This window comes from Dendropsophus ebraccatus, chromosome 2 (genome assembly GCF_027789765.1).
Source record: "Dendropsophus ebraccatus isolate aDenEbr1 chromosome 2, aDenEbr1.pat, whole genome shotgun sequence".
Lineage (NCBI taxonomy): Eukaryota > Metazoa > Chordata > Amphibia > Anura > Hylidae > Dendropsophus > Dendropsophus ebraccatus.
The window spans coordinates 156,337,007-156,351,267 of record NC_091455.1 but is presented as its reverse complement, the minus strand read 5'-3'; the positions used below and the strand labels follow the sequence as shown (position 1 = coordinate 156,351,267).

Here is a 14,261-nt window from a genome sequence, read left to right as displayed (position 1 = left end):
TCTTCCGCAGCGGACTGGATAAGCTGGGGTTGCCGGCCAGGGAATTCGCCTCTCACTCTTTCCGTATTGGCGCAGCGACAGGGCCGTTAGGTGGGGATTGGGGGAGCAGATGGTGCGGCAGATTGGGAGGTGGGAGTCTGAGAGGTTCCGGTCTTACGTGCGGCTGGAGTTGTTGTGAGTCTCAGTGTTTGACTGTGCGATTTTTTCCTTGTTGAGTGTTATGCCTTTCTTCTTTTGTTTTTAAGATGCCTGCTTGGTGTGGATCCTGGGCCATTCTTATGTCCGGCGGGGGGTGCAAAGGGCGGAGGTTAGGCCCGAAGGCAGGCAGCTGGGTTTCCCTAGGGAGGCCGTCAGTATCCGTTGGATAGGAATCGGGGGTTTGTTGTAGAGCGGCGTCTTGCCGGAAATTCACTTTTACTCCCGTATGGATAGGTCGCCCGACGTGTTAGTATTGCATGTCGGGGGTAATGACCTTGGTGTGCGTTCTTCGCGGGAATTGATCAGGGACGTCAAATTTGACCTGCTCCGTTTGTGGTCGATGTTCCCAGGCCTGCTTGTAGTTTGGTCAGAGAGGGTGGCCCGATTTGTCTGGAAGCATGCGCAGTCTGTTAACAGACTTAATAGAGCTCAGGGCAGAGTGAACCGGGAGGTGTCTCGGTTTGTCGCACGCAATGGGGGGATAGTGGTGCGACATAAGGAGTTGGAGGTGCCTGGCTGGGGTTTCATGGACAGAGACGGGGTGCACCTAAATGTAGTTGGTATTGATTTGTGGACATCCGATCTGCAAGATGGGATCGAGAAGGCGGTCAGGGTGTGGCGTGACTCACAGCCCCAAGGGGTCGGGCCTGCTCGCAGTGGCGGTGGGGAGGTGAGGGATGGCGCGGAGTAAGGAGGTGTTTGGAGGGAATCTGGAGGAATAGCAACCCCTTGTTGGTTACAGGGCGTGGAAGCAGGTAGGGGTTTGTTATTGGTTACCGCCTAGGCGGTGGTTAGCACATGGTGCTCGGAACGGGGGGGTAGGCAGTATGGGGGCAGATTTGCCCCTCCCCTGAGTCGGTGCGTTGCGACATGGGGTTTCTCCATTTCATACTGCCAGAAGTGCCATCCCTCACCTCCCCTGGGTATGTTATAGTTATATATATGCCATACATATAAAGTTTGAATTGTTTTATTAATTGTTCTGGTTGGACATTTTGCATGTAATAAAGAGGCTGCTGTGGCCAAATTTCCAATTTAAGATGGTGTCAGTGTCGGTTTTTGGTGGGTGGGGAGCTACCATGGGTGGTAGGGAAAATTTGTAAGTAGTCACACCGCTATCTGCAATACACCAGTTCAAGGGAAGGCGTGAACGGGCGCAGCTAGTGGCAGCCAGGACATGACTGTGTGGGCAGTGGGGGGTGAGGGTGGATAAGGGGTTAACAGCTAGCACGGGGGGCACGTGGTGGTTTAGCAGTTAGAGTGGGGAGGGGTTATAGCAAGGGAAGTTTGGGCGAATGGCCAATAGGGAGTAGAAGGGGGTGGGCAGCTGGTTGAAGTATAAGAGGAGGGTGGGGGAGGGGCTACTCACATGCTCCTGATCCGGACCAGAGAACGGCCTGCCCGCCCTTTAGTTTCTGGCCGGTGTGTGGTGGCTGGTAGAGAAATTGTCGCGGCAGCTTGCGGTGGGAAGGTGGGGGATGGCGCGGAGTAAGGAGGTGTTTGGAGGGAATCTGAAGGAATAGCAACCCCTTGTTGGTTACAGGGCGTGGAAGCAGGTAGGGGTTGCTATTGGTTACCGCCTAGGCGGTGGTTAGCACATGGTGCTCGGAACGGGGGGGTAGGCAGTATGGGGGCAGATTTGCCCCTCCCCTGAGTCGCTGCGTTGCGACATGGGGTTTCTCCATTTCATACTGCCAGAAGTACCATCCCTCACCTCCCCTGGGTATGTTATTGTTATATATATGTCATACATATAAAGTTTAAATTGTTTTATTAATTGTTCTGGTTGGACATTTTGCATGTAATAAAGAGGCTGCTGTGGCCAAATTTCCAATTTAAGATGGTGTCAGTGTCGGTTTTTGGTGGGTGGGGAGCTACCATGGGTGGTAGGGAAAATTTGTAAGTAGTCACCCCGCTATCTGCAATACACCAGTTCAAGGTTTTCTCCCGCAGCTGTGACTTGTCCAACCAATAACTGAGTATTACTTGTGTATATAATTATTATTATTTTTTTTTTAAACTTGCACACTCAAAACAACTATAACCAGGGAGGGCGGGTGAGAAACCGCTCCAGAGAGGCAGGTCAGTGAGAAAGCGTGGGCAGGCTGCATGTTTTATAGGGGTAGGGATGACATGCCTTATGCTATATTGGCCCTATGCTAATCTGAATGAAAAAAGGGGGAGGAGGTCAGAGAGCTCACTTGGCAAATGTTAACCCCTTCCTGGCGGCCCATGCGAACCTAGCTAAGGAGCACATGGAGGAAGCCCTCCTACAGTCAGGCATCACCCATTCTTATGCAGACGGGTGCTGTTCAAACATCAGGAAATCCTAGGTTCTATAGAACATTCACGAACCTGCCGCATTAGATTGCTGATTCCTTCCCGGTCCGTGGGAAAGGAGGAGACTTCCCAGGTACCGACAGGAATTCCGGGATTCAGCCTATTACCTAGTACCCGGGCAGTCTCCTCCTTCCCACGGACCGGGAAGGCATCAGCAATCTAATGCGGCAGGTTCGTGAATGTTCGAGTTCTATAGAACCTAGGATTTCCCGAAGTTCGATCAACTCCACTCAGCAGCGGAAACAACAGCAGCAGCAATACCTCCAGTAAGGTTTTCCATCGCCAAATTCAAAATAGAAATAATTTAGAAAAATTACTCTTGTATCATGGTTCCTGTATATACAGATACAGGTGCTTTATAGATTGGCGTTGGGAACCTTGGCTCTCCAGCTGTTGCAAAACTACAACTCCCATCATACATGGACAGTCAAAGATAAAACGTTAGCTGTCCAGACATGATGGGAGTTGTAGTTCTGCAACAGCTGGAGAGCCAAGGTTCCCTAGCCTTGGAGATAGTAGGTAAGGTTTATATAAATGTGATATATATTTGGAGAGGGCAGTTATTAAGGGGTTAAGTATGGAATAATGTACAACCAGACCAGACCCCTAAATAAACACTGGAACCCAACTCTCTTATGTGTCTCCCCCCATCCCAGACAAGCGTCACCATATAGATGGTCTCATGGCTGCTTTTTAGCCCTTATTTGCGCAAAATCGCGGTAAAAATGCAGCGATTTTGCACAAATTATAGCTAAACAGCAGCCAGGAGACAGTACAGTATGGGAAATACCTCTTTTGAAGTAAAAATCGTCCCCTGCCTCCCCACACTGACAGAGAGCAGGAGCTTCAAGGCTGCCTCATCCACTGCCATCCTCTCTCTGCCAGGGCCGTTTCTGCCATGAGGCGGAATGAGTATTCCGCCTCAGGCGGCAGATTCTGCGCCCCTGCAGGGGGCGGCAGACAGCAGCCCTGCGCCTGCAGCCGCTCACCTGTCCTGCCGCAGCCGTCCCGTCCCGCCGCCAACGCTTACCGCTGTCCCGCGCCGTCAGTCAGCAGCTGTCATCGCCCTCCAGCGAGTCGTGAGTGCCCGGGGTCATCGGGGGCCGCGGGGGCGGGGGGGGGGTGTCAGGGGGCGGCCGCCTGAGGTTTGCCTCAGGCGGCAGAAACCCCAGAATCGGCCCTGCTCTCTGCTCCCTGTGATGGTGCCCCCCCTGGTCTCGGTGCCCGGGGCAGCTGCCCCCTTTGCCCCCCCTAGCTACGGCCCTGCCTCTGTTAGTTCACCATACCCGAACAGTTCTAATATATTCTAACACACACAAATCTGCTACAGGAACGTGCCCACAGACACACTCACATTCCTTTACAATCATCAACATACAGACACAAACACACACCTATGCTACAACACTATACACAAACAGCTATGCTACAGAAAGGTAGACACACATTTTTAATGCAGATTGTCCATACTTACAGTGAGCTGCCCTCCCCCAAGCAGTCCTCACTGTGACATCATTAAAAGTTCTGCAGGCTCTTCAGCCCCATTCTGGATAAATTGTACATTAGCACTTCTACACGTAGGAATCTGGACATTTTTGGCTCTGGAAACAAAAAGTCATACATACCTAATACTACTCATGCTGCCAGTTTCTGATCCAAGCTTGCATCTCTCCAGCTGGCTGGCAACAATTTGACGTTCAGCCTCTAGTTCTCGAGTTAATCTTTCAAACTGCAATTCCTAAAAATAAAAATTCCACATTATAAAATTGTCATTCTGTAGACTTATCTATCCCTGTAGAATAAATATGAGTTAAAATCTTTATTTATTTTTTTATTTTTAATGCAGTGTTCAAGATCTTTGCCTGCTGCTTCTGAGTGAAAACTTTTTTTTGTTTACATTCACATGCTGAAACCCAGTCCTGGCATCATTAGGCCATGTTCAAACAACGTAAGAAATAGAGAAAAAGCGGACAATTTTTATATTTAAAAAAACTTCAATTATTGCCACAATTTAACTGACTGCAATGCATTGAAGTCAATGGAAAGACGGACGTTTAACCCCTTAAGGACAGAGCCTGAAATGGCCTTAATGACAGAGACAAATTTTATGAATATGACCAGCGTCACTTTATTCATTAATAACTTCGGGATGCTTTTACCTATCCGGCTGATTCTGAGATTGTTTTCTCGTGACATATTGTACTTTACATTTCTGGTAAATTGGAGTCGATACTCATAACAAATTTTTATGAAAAAAAACCAAATAATGTGAAAAAATGCATTTTTCCAACTTTGAAACTTTTTTGCTTATACAGAAAGTGGTTATACCACATAAATTATATATTAAATAGCATTAGCAACATGTCTAATTTATGTTGGCAGCATTTATTAAACGATCTTTCATTTTTTTTAGACAATAGGAAGCTTAAAACGATAGCAGCAAATTTCCAAATTTTCTGTAAAATTTCAAAATCAGATATTTTTAGGGACCTGTTCAGGTTAAAGTGTATTTGAGGGGCCTGTATGTTAGAAAGCCCCACAAAGCACCCCATTTCAGAAACTGCACCCCCCACACTCTGCAAAAGCATATCCAGAAAGTGTTTTAACCCTTTAGGGGAGTCACAGAAATAAAAGCCAAGTGTGTAAGAAATTTGAAAATTTTAATTTTCTGTGCAGAGATTTTATTGTAATCCAATATTTTTCATAATTATAAACCTATTACCAGAGAAATGCACCCCAATAATTATTGCCCCGTTTCTGCAGTTTATAGAAATACCCCATATGTGGCCCTATTGCGCTATTTGACGCAACCACAAGCCTCAGATATAATGGAGCGCCTAGTGAAATTCAACGCCTCCGTTATATTTGGTCATTTTTGACTGTACCACTTCAGGTTGGCAGAGGCTCTGGGGTGCGGTGAGCATTTGGACCCCACAGGTGCTTCACAGATTTTCCGAACAATATGGCGTGAAAAAAGAAAAATTTATTTTTTACACTAAAACGTTGTTCTAGCCTTCAATTTTTCATTTTCTTAAGGGATAAGAGGAAAAGAAAGACACAAAATGTGTACCGCAGTTTCTCCCGAGCACGGAAATACCCCACATGTGGCGATAAAGTGCCAAGGGGGCGCAGGACGAGCCTCCAAAGGGAAGGAGTGCCAATTGGCTTTTTGAAGCTGAATTTCACTGGAAAGGATTTCAAGGGCCATGTCACATTTACAGAGCCCTCGTGCTGCCAAGACACTGGAAACCCCCCACAAGTGACCCCATTCTGGAAACTACACCCCTCAAGGAATCTAACAAGGGGTGCAGTGAGCATATGGACCCCACTGGTGACGGACACAAATGTGGAACAATATGACGTGAAAGGGAAAATTTTCATTTTTTCACTTTCATGGCACATATGTGCCCGTCATCAAGGGGTCCATATCCTCACTGCACCCCTTGTTAGATTCCCTGAGGGGTGCAGTTTCCAGAATGGGGTCACTTGTGGGGGGTTTCCAGTGTTTTGGCAGCACGAGGGCTCTGTAAATGCGACATGGCGTTCATCATCCATTCTGGCCAAATCCAACCTTCAAAATCCAAATGGCGCTCCTTCCCTTCGGAGGCTTGCCCTGCGCCCACATGGCGCTTCATGTCCACATGTGGGGTATTTACGGACTCAGGGAAAATTGCTCTACACATTTTGTTTGTTTTTTTTCCTCTTTTAACCTCTTGTGAAAATGATAAATTCAAGGCTTAACCAACATTATAGTGTAAAAAATGTAATATTTTATTTTCAAGCCATATTGTTCCACATTTGTGCCCGTCACCAGTGGGGTCTGTATGCTTACTACACCCCTTTTTACATTCCCTGAGGGGTGTAGTTTCCATAATGGGGTCACTTGTGGGGGGTTTCAACTGTCTTGGCAACACAGGGGCCTTTTGAATGCAACATGGCCCCTCTAAATCCATTCCATCCAAATCCAGCCTTCAAAAACCAAATGGTGCTCCTTCCCTTCGGAGGCTTACCCTGCACCCGCATGGCACTTTATGTCCACATGTGGGGTATTTCCGTACTCACGGGAAATTGCTCTACACATTTAGTGTTTTTTTTTATCTTTTAGCCCCTTGTGAAAATGAAAAAATCATGACAAGATTAATGATTTAGAGTAAAAATTTTACAAAAATTACACTAAATGTTGGTCTAGCCTTGATTTTTTCCATTTCCACATGTGGGCATAATGTGCCATATGGGCACAGGGCAAGCCACCAAAGGAACAGAGCGCCATTTAGAGGCTGGAATGGAGGATGGAGGCCATGTCACATTTACAAAGCTCCTGTGCTGCCAGGACAGTAGAAACCCCCCACAAGTGACCCCATTCTGGAAACTACACCCCATAAGGAATCTAACAAGGGGTACAGTGAGCATATGGACCCCACTGGTGACGGGCACTTACGTAGAACATGTGCCGAGAAAATAAAAAATACCATTTTTTTCATTTTCACGTCCCAAATGTGGCCGTCACCAGGGGGCCATATCCCCGCTGCCCCCCTTGTTAGATTCCTTATCGGGTATAGTCTCTAGAATGGGGTCACTTGTGGGGGGTTTCTACTGTCCTGGCCGCACAGAGGCTTTGTAATTGCATCATGGCATCCTCTAATGGGAATGGCGGCCATACCTATTTAGCTGGGGAAAAGGGATCATTCTAATTTATTTGGGGGTATTAGGCCAATTATTAGTTTGAAGGTTGAAAATGACAGGTGTCCATCAAATTCAACCTGTGTTGACCCAGAGGAAGGGAAAAAACCCTCGTAAGGCAGACGACAGTAGCCTCATCACAGGGAAAAAATTCCTTCCCGACTCCATAATGGCGATCAGAATAATCCCTGGATCAACGTGACCCCTGAAATAGGAATAAGGGATGGAATTTAGATAATGTAGAACTCCAGTGACGTGTGGTACGCCTTGAAGCGATCCAGTATGCAGAGCCAGGGTGATCAGGACAGGTGTCACACTGGAAAATGGCGTCCTTCCTGATCCCCCTGTTACACCACACTCTACACTTCTTCTGGGGTCTCCCTTTCTCCAGTGTGGGGGACGTCACCTGGAAAATGTTGTCCTGGTGCGATACGGGGTCCTTCATATCCAGAAGCGCTGGGTCCGCTCCATGGCTGCTAAATATTAGGGCTCTATTACTACTTCTGATATGTTCGGATCGTGCTGCAAGCTACAGGGCAGCGAGGGACCGGAAGAGGGGGTGCTGGTATAAAAGTTATCCCCGTACAGGTGGTGACCTTTATCCAGCAGTGGGAAGATCAGGTCCCGGACGATCTTCCCACTTGTTCCGAGGATGGGGGGGGGGAGGGGGCATCTGGGGTTTGGATTCGGGTGTCCCTTCCTACATACACTCTATTAGGGTACGTGCACACTGCGGAATCACGACAGATAACCCTTCGTGCATTCCGCAGTTGGCACCCGCCGGCGGAGTGATGCAGGCACACGTCTCCACACGTGTCATAGACTCCATTCTATGCACTGGCGGATTCCGCTCTCCGACCAACGTGTTCATTCTTTGGATGGACGATGGAATCCACCCGTGCATAGGATGGAGTCTATGACACGGGTGGAGACGCGCGCCCGCATCAGTCTGCCGGCGGGTGCCAGCTGCGGAATGCACAAAGGGTTATCCTTCGCCATTCCGCAGTGTGCACGTACCCTAAATCTGTAAGAGTACCCAGAGGTACGCTCACAGAGTTTGTAGAATTTCATACCGTCATCTCTTATTGGGACGGTACTGGCGGAAAAGACGTGTCTGGGGGGCAGCGTACGCTACGCTACCTCCAGACACGTCACTGGATGATGAGGATGAATGGAGGAAAGAAGGATCCCCCCCATTCATCCTCACTGGCTGTTTCGGTGTCGGAGGAAATAATAACGTATCCCTCTGACGCCGAAAACACCCTGGGGGCCATCTTTATACGGGGAATGGTATATGGGGTATGTAGTGGTGTAGTGTCAAACTTTATTCAATGTAGTGTGGTGTAATGTAGTGTTTTTTACATGTTTTTTTTACAGTAAGTATTAAAAAAACCTACGGCAACAAAGGCGTTGCTGATAAATGCCGCACTTATGTGCGGCACTTATCAGCAGACCGTGGTAGTAGGATATAGAAACAAAAACACCCTACGCCAAAAAGGAGGAGTTGCTGATTAGCAGCGCACTTTTGTGCAATGCTGATTAACACTCAGCGGCGATAGAGTGCGGAAAATAGAAAAAAAAAAAATTGGAAAAAAACAAAAAAAACTTTTTCTACATTCTGAATATCCCTGTAGCTGCTGATAAGTGTATTACACATATCAGCCACTAGGGGGCAGCAGAGCGCAAAATCCGGAAAAAGACGAGTCTGGAGCCGAAAATAGCCGAAAAAAGACGATGGGGACCGCTGGAAATAGCCGAAGACCAAAGGAGAAGACGGAGGACGCCGCAAACCAGGACAGGTGGGACGCCGGGACAGGTGAGTAATGTACAAATACCTGCTCTGGACCCCTCAGCTACCTAGCTGAGGGGTCCAGAGCAGGTATTTACTATTTTGGGGGACTCTGATCGCCGTGCCACCGGTCCGATCGCCGTGAACGGCGATCGGGCCGGTGGCACCGTGACCACCATTACTTTTTACAGTAATGGTGGCCGGTGCTGTCCTCGGACCCGATGCGGTGCCGTGACCCGATGACCCGGAAAGGTTCCGATCGCCGCTATTGGCTGATCTGAATTGATCAGCCAATATCGGCGATCGTAAGCACGGGGGGTGTTAACCACCCCCCGTGCCGAGAAGCTAAGATGGCCTGCTATGATTTATAGCAGGCCATCTTCCCCGATCGCTGTGTGCGAACACGCAGCGATCGGGGAAACATCGGGCGTAAATTTACGCCCTGATGCGCTAAGTACCAGGGCGCGAGGGCGTAAATTTACGCCCGATGTCGTTAAGGGGTTAAAGGAACCCAGGTCGCTCTTAAAGGGACATATTTTGCTCTTAAAGGGACCCATGTCGCTCTTAAAGGGACCCATTTCGCTCTTAAAAGGACCAAGGTCGCTCTTAAAGGGACCCATTTTGCTCTTAAAGGGACATATTTCGCTCTTAATGGAAAATATTTTGCTCTTAAAGGGACCCAGGTCGCTCCTAAAGGGACCCAGATCGCTCTTAAAGGGACCCATTTCACTCTTGAAGGGACCCAGGTCGCTCTTGAAGGGACCTAGGTCGCTCTTAAAAGGACCCATTTTGCTCTTAAAGGGACATATTTTCCTCTTAAAGGGACCCGGGTCGCTCTTAAAGGGACCCAGGTAGCCTTTTAAAGGGACCCATTTCGCTCTTAAAGGGACCAATTTCACTGTTAAGGGGACCCAGGTCGCTCTTAAAGGGACCAATTTCCCTCTTAAAGGGACCAATTTAACGCTTAAAAGGGACCCATTTCACTCTTAAAGGGACCCAGGTCGCTCTTTAAAGAACCCATTTTGCTCTTAAAGGTACATATTTTGCTCTTAAAGCGACATATTTTGCTCTTAAAGGGACCCAGGTCGCTCTTAAAGGGACCCATTTCACTCTTGAAGGGACCCAGGTCGCTCTTGAAGGGACCCAGGTCGCTCTTAAAAGGACCCATTTTGCTCTAAAAGGGACATATTTTGCTCTTAAAGGGACCCAGGTCGCTCTTAAAGGGACATATTTTGCTCTTAAAGGGACCCATGTCGCTCTTAAAGGGACCCATTTCGCTCTTAAAAGGACCAAGGTCGCTCTTAAAGGGACCCATTTTGCTCTTAAAGGGACATATTTCGCTCTTAATGGAAAATATTTTGCTCTTAAAGGGACCCAGGTCGCTCCTAAAGGGACCCAGATCGCTCTTAAAGGGACCCATTTCACTCTTGAAGGGACCCAGGTCGATCTTGAAGGGACCTAGGTCGCTCTTAAAAGGACCCATTTTGCTCTTAAAGGGACATATTTTTCTCTTAAAGGGACTCAGGTCGCTCTTAAAAGGACCCATTTTTCTCTTAAAGGGACATATTTTCCTCTTAAAGGGACCCGGGTCGCTCTTAAAGGGACCCAGGTAGCCTTTTAAAGGGACCCATTTCGCTCTTAAAGGGACCAATTTCACTGTTAAGGGGACCCAGGTCGCTCTTAAAGGGACCAATTTCCCTCTTAAAGGGACCAATTTAACGCTTAAAAGGGACCCATTTCACTCTTAAAGGGACCCAGGTCGCTCTTTAAAGAACCCATTTTGCTCTTAAAGGTACATATTTTGCTCTTAAAGCGACATATTTTGCTCTTAAAGGGACCCAGGTCGCTCTTAAAGGGACCCATTTCACTCTTGAAGGGACCCAGGTCGCTCTTGAAGGGACCCAGGTCGCTCTTAAAAGGACCCATTTTGCTCTAAAAGGGACATATTTTGCTCTTAAAGGGACCCAGGTCGCTCTTAAATGGACCCATTTCGCTCTTAAAGGGACCCAGGTCGCTCTTAAAGGGACCCAGATCACTCTTAAAAGGACACATTTTGCTCTTAACCCCTAGACGACCCTGGACGTAGGGTTACGTCATGGAAGTCTGTCCCCAGACGACCCATGACGTAACCTTACGTCCTGGGTGTCTCTCCCGCTATGAAGCGTGCTCCGGAGCGGAGCGCGCTTCATAGCAGGTAGGGGCCGGCTGCAATCAGCAGCCGGGACCTCACCGGTAATGACACGCTGCAGCGATCGCGCTGCCGCGTGTCATTAACCCGCGACCGCGGCGTTTAAGTGTAAGTGACAGGGGGAGTCCCCTGTCACTTACCGATCGGTGTGACTGCGGGGGTCCCGATCATTGAAAAGGACTGTCGGAGGTCTCTTACCTGCCTCCGTGCGGTCCGATCGGCGATCTGCTACACTGAGCCTGCACAGGCAAGCTCAATGAGCAGATCGCCAATAACACTGATCAATGCTATGCCTATGGCATATCATTCATCAGTGTATAAATCAAAGTACTGGATGTAAAAGTCCCCCAAAGGGACTTCAAAAGTGTAAAAAAAAAAAAGTTCAAAACACTATTACACTACCCCAAAACCCCTCCCCCAATAAAAGTATAAATCACCCCCCTTTCCCATTATATAAATAAAACATATAAAAATAAATAAATAGATAAACATATAATATACCGTAGCGTGCGTAATTGTCCGATCTATTAAAATATAACAAGCGTTATTGTGATCGGTAAACGGCGTACACGAAAAGAGGGGAAAAAGTGCGCAGATTACCGATTTTATGTTACATTATATATTTAAAAAAATCAATAAAAATGGTATTAATAAAAACTAGAGATCATGGCGGAAAAGATGACACCCCATACAGCCCCGTAGGTGAAAAAATAAAACCGTTATAAGCGTCATAATAGGCCCATTTTATTAATATTTAATTGCCAAAAAAAAGGATTTCATAAAAAAATACATATATAACATTAGAGAATCTGTGTAACCTGCATATGGTTGTGTTCGGGCTGACCTATAGAATAATAGTGTCATGTCGCTGTTACCATATAGTGCATTACGTAGACACAGGAACCCCCCAAACGTTACCATATTGCATTCTTATTTACGATTTCACCTATTTATATCTTCATAAATAATATATTTGGAATTCCATCATACATGTTATGGTAGAATGAAAGACGCCATTACAAAGTACAACTATTCCTGTAAAAAACAAGCACTTACATGGCCTGTAGATAGAAAACTGAGAGTGCTGGAGCTCTTAGAAGGGGAGGAGGGAAAAACGGAAACACTAAGATCAAAATTTGCGCGGTCCACTGGGTCATTTTGGGCCTGGTCCTCAAAGGGTTAAAGGGACATATTTCACTCCTAAAGGGACCCAGGTCGCTCTTAAAGGGACACATTTCGCTCTTAAAGGTCCCATTTCGCTCTTAAAGGGACCCATTTCGCTCTTAAAGGGACCCAAGACGATCTTAAAGGGACCCACATAGCACTTAAAGGGACCGAGTTCGCTCTTAAATGGACCCAGTTCGCTCTTAAAGGGACCCAGATCGCTCTTAAAGGGGCCAAGGTCGCTCTTAAAGGGACCCAGTACGCTCTTAAAGGGACCCAGGTCGATCTTACAGGGACCCAGGTTGCTATTTAAGAAACCCAGGTTGCTATTAAAGGGACCCAGGTCGCTCTTAAAGGGACCCAGGTTGCTATTAAAGGGACCCAGGTCGCTCTTAAAGGGACCCAGGTCGCTCTTAAAGGGACCCATTTCACTCTTAAAGGGACCCATTTCACTCTTAAAGGGACCCAGGTCGCTCTTAAAGGGACATATTTCGCTCTTGAAGGGACATATTTCGCTCTTGAAAGGACCCAGGTCGCTCTTAAAGGGACCCAGGTCGCTCTTAAAGGGACCCAGGTGGCTCTTATAGGGACCCAGGTTGCTCTAGCGACATGGGTCTCTTTAAGAGCGACATGGCTCTCATACCTTTCGGAGTGACTTGGGTCCCTTTAAGAGCAACATGCGTCCCGTCCGTTTAAGAGCAACTTGGGTCCCGTCCCTTTAAGAGCGACTTGGATCCCTTTAAGAACGACTTGGGTCCCTTTAAGAGCAACACGGCTCCCATCCCTTAAAGAGCAACTTGGGTCCCTTTAAGAGCGACTTGCGTTCCTTTAAGGGCGACCTGGGTCCCTTTAAGAGCGATCTGGGTACTTATAATGGTAAAGATCATTGCTCGGTTACCATGACAATCTTACTTATGTCAGTGAGACAAAATCGTTAAGGACCTTCCATATATTACATCTTCTATTGGCCAATAGTGGACATGTGACTGTGGATGGTGTGATACATTGCCTCACGAGACCTTAGAGTTCCTATTGGCTGCTATATTTCAGCTATTTGCATATGTGCTGTGATTGGCTGTTAGCGGTTAGAGTGTGGCCACTATTTGCAATGGACCATTATTTTCTATGGGAAATTTGGGGTCTTTAAACGTAAATTTCTTAAAAACAACAAATCTGATCGAAATGAAAAATAGATAGCACACCACACCGCCGAGGGCTTCGAAACGCAGTTTGAACAGATTATGTGCGCAAAGCGGTTCGGGCTGTATTACGCGCAGAAAAATGGTTGGAAGAAGGAGAAGAAACGGAAGAAGAAGAAGAAGAATACGGATTACAATATAGTGCTTTTTAAGCACTATAATAATAATAATAATAATAATAATAATAATAATGCTCTTATTTGTATAGCGCATACTGATTCCGCATAGTTTTTGCCAATATGTATTTTACTTTACACTTGCTCTTTTATTTACACTCGCTCTTATTTACTGGTCCAACCTTGAATCTAGACTCAGTAAAAGGGTGGTGTATATATATGTGTATTATTATTATATATATATATATATATATATATATATATATATATATATATACCCACACACAATATATATGCATAATAATTCTTACACCCTTTGTCCCAGCTGTACTCACAAGCTCAATAAAATCGTGGCCTTGGACCATGTGAAACTTGCACCCATTCGTGCTGGTTATTTGTATGCCCTCTATATAGTAAATGAACTGTTGTTGTACCCGTCAGAGACCTTAAAGCAAGAACAACTGCCATCATGTTCTTGTCACGGCCGCGGCGGCGTCCCGCGTTCCGGGCCGCCGCCGCGACCGCTTCCTGCCCCATGCAGCAGCCGGTGTCCATAGTCGGGGACCCGGCGCTGCTATCACCTCGGC

General features: G+C 47.0%; 1 protein-coding gene across 1 annotated transcript in view; it reads right to left on the bottom strand.

Moving 5' to 3' along the window:
* CTNND2 (catenin delta 2) overlaps positions 1 to 14,261 on the bottom strand; it is an 891,951-nt gene that overhangs the window by 654,343 nt on the left and 223,347 nt on the right. The window contains exon 3 of the mRNA XM_069958560.1: positions 4,164 to 4,276. Within this exon, the coding sequence (XP_069814661.1) occupies positions 4,164 to 4,276 (113 nt within the window). The remainder of the gene's footprint in view (positions 1 to 4,163; positions 4,277 to 14,261) is intronic.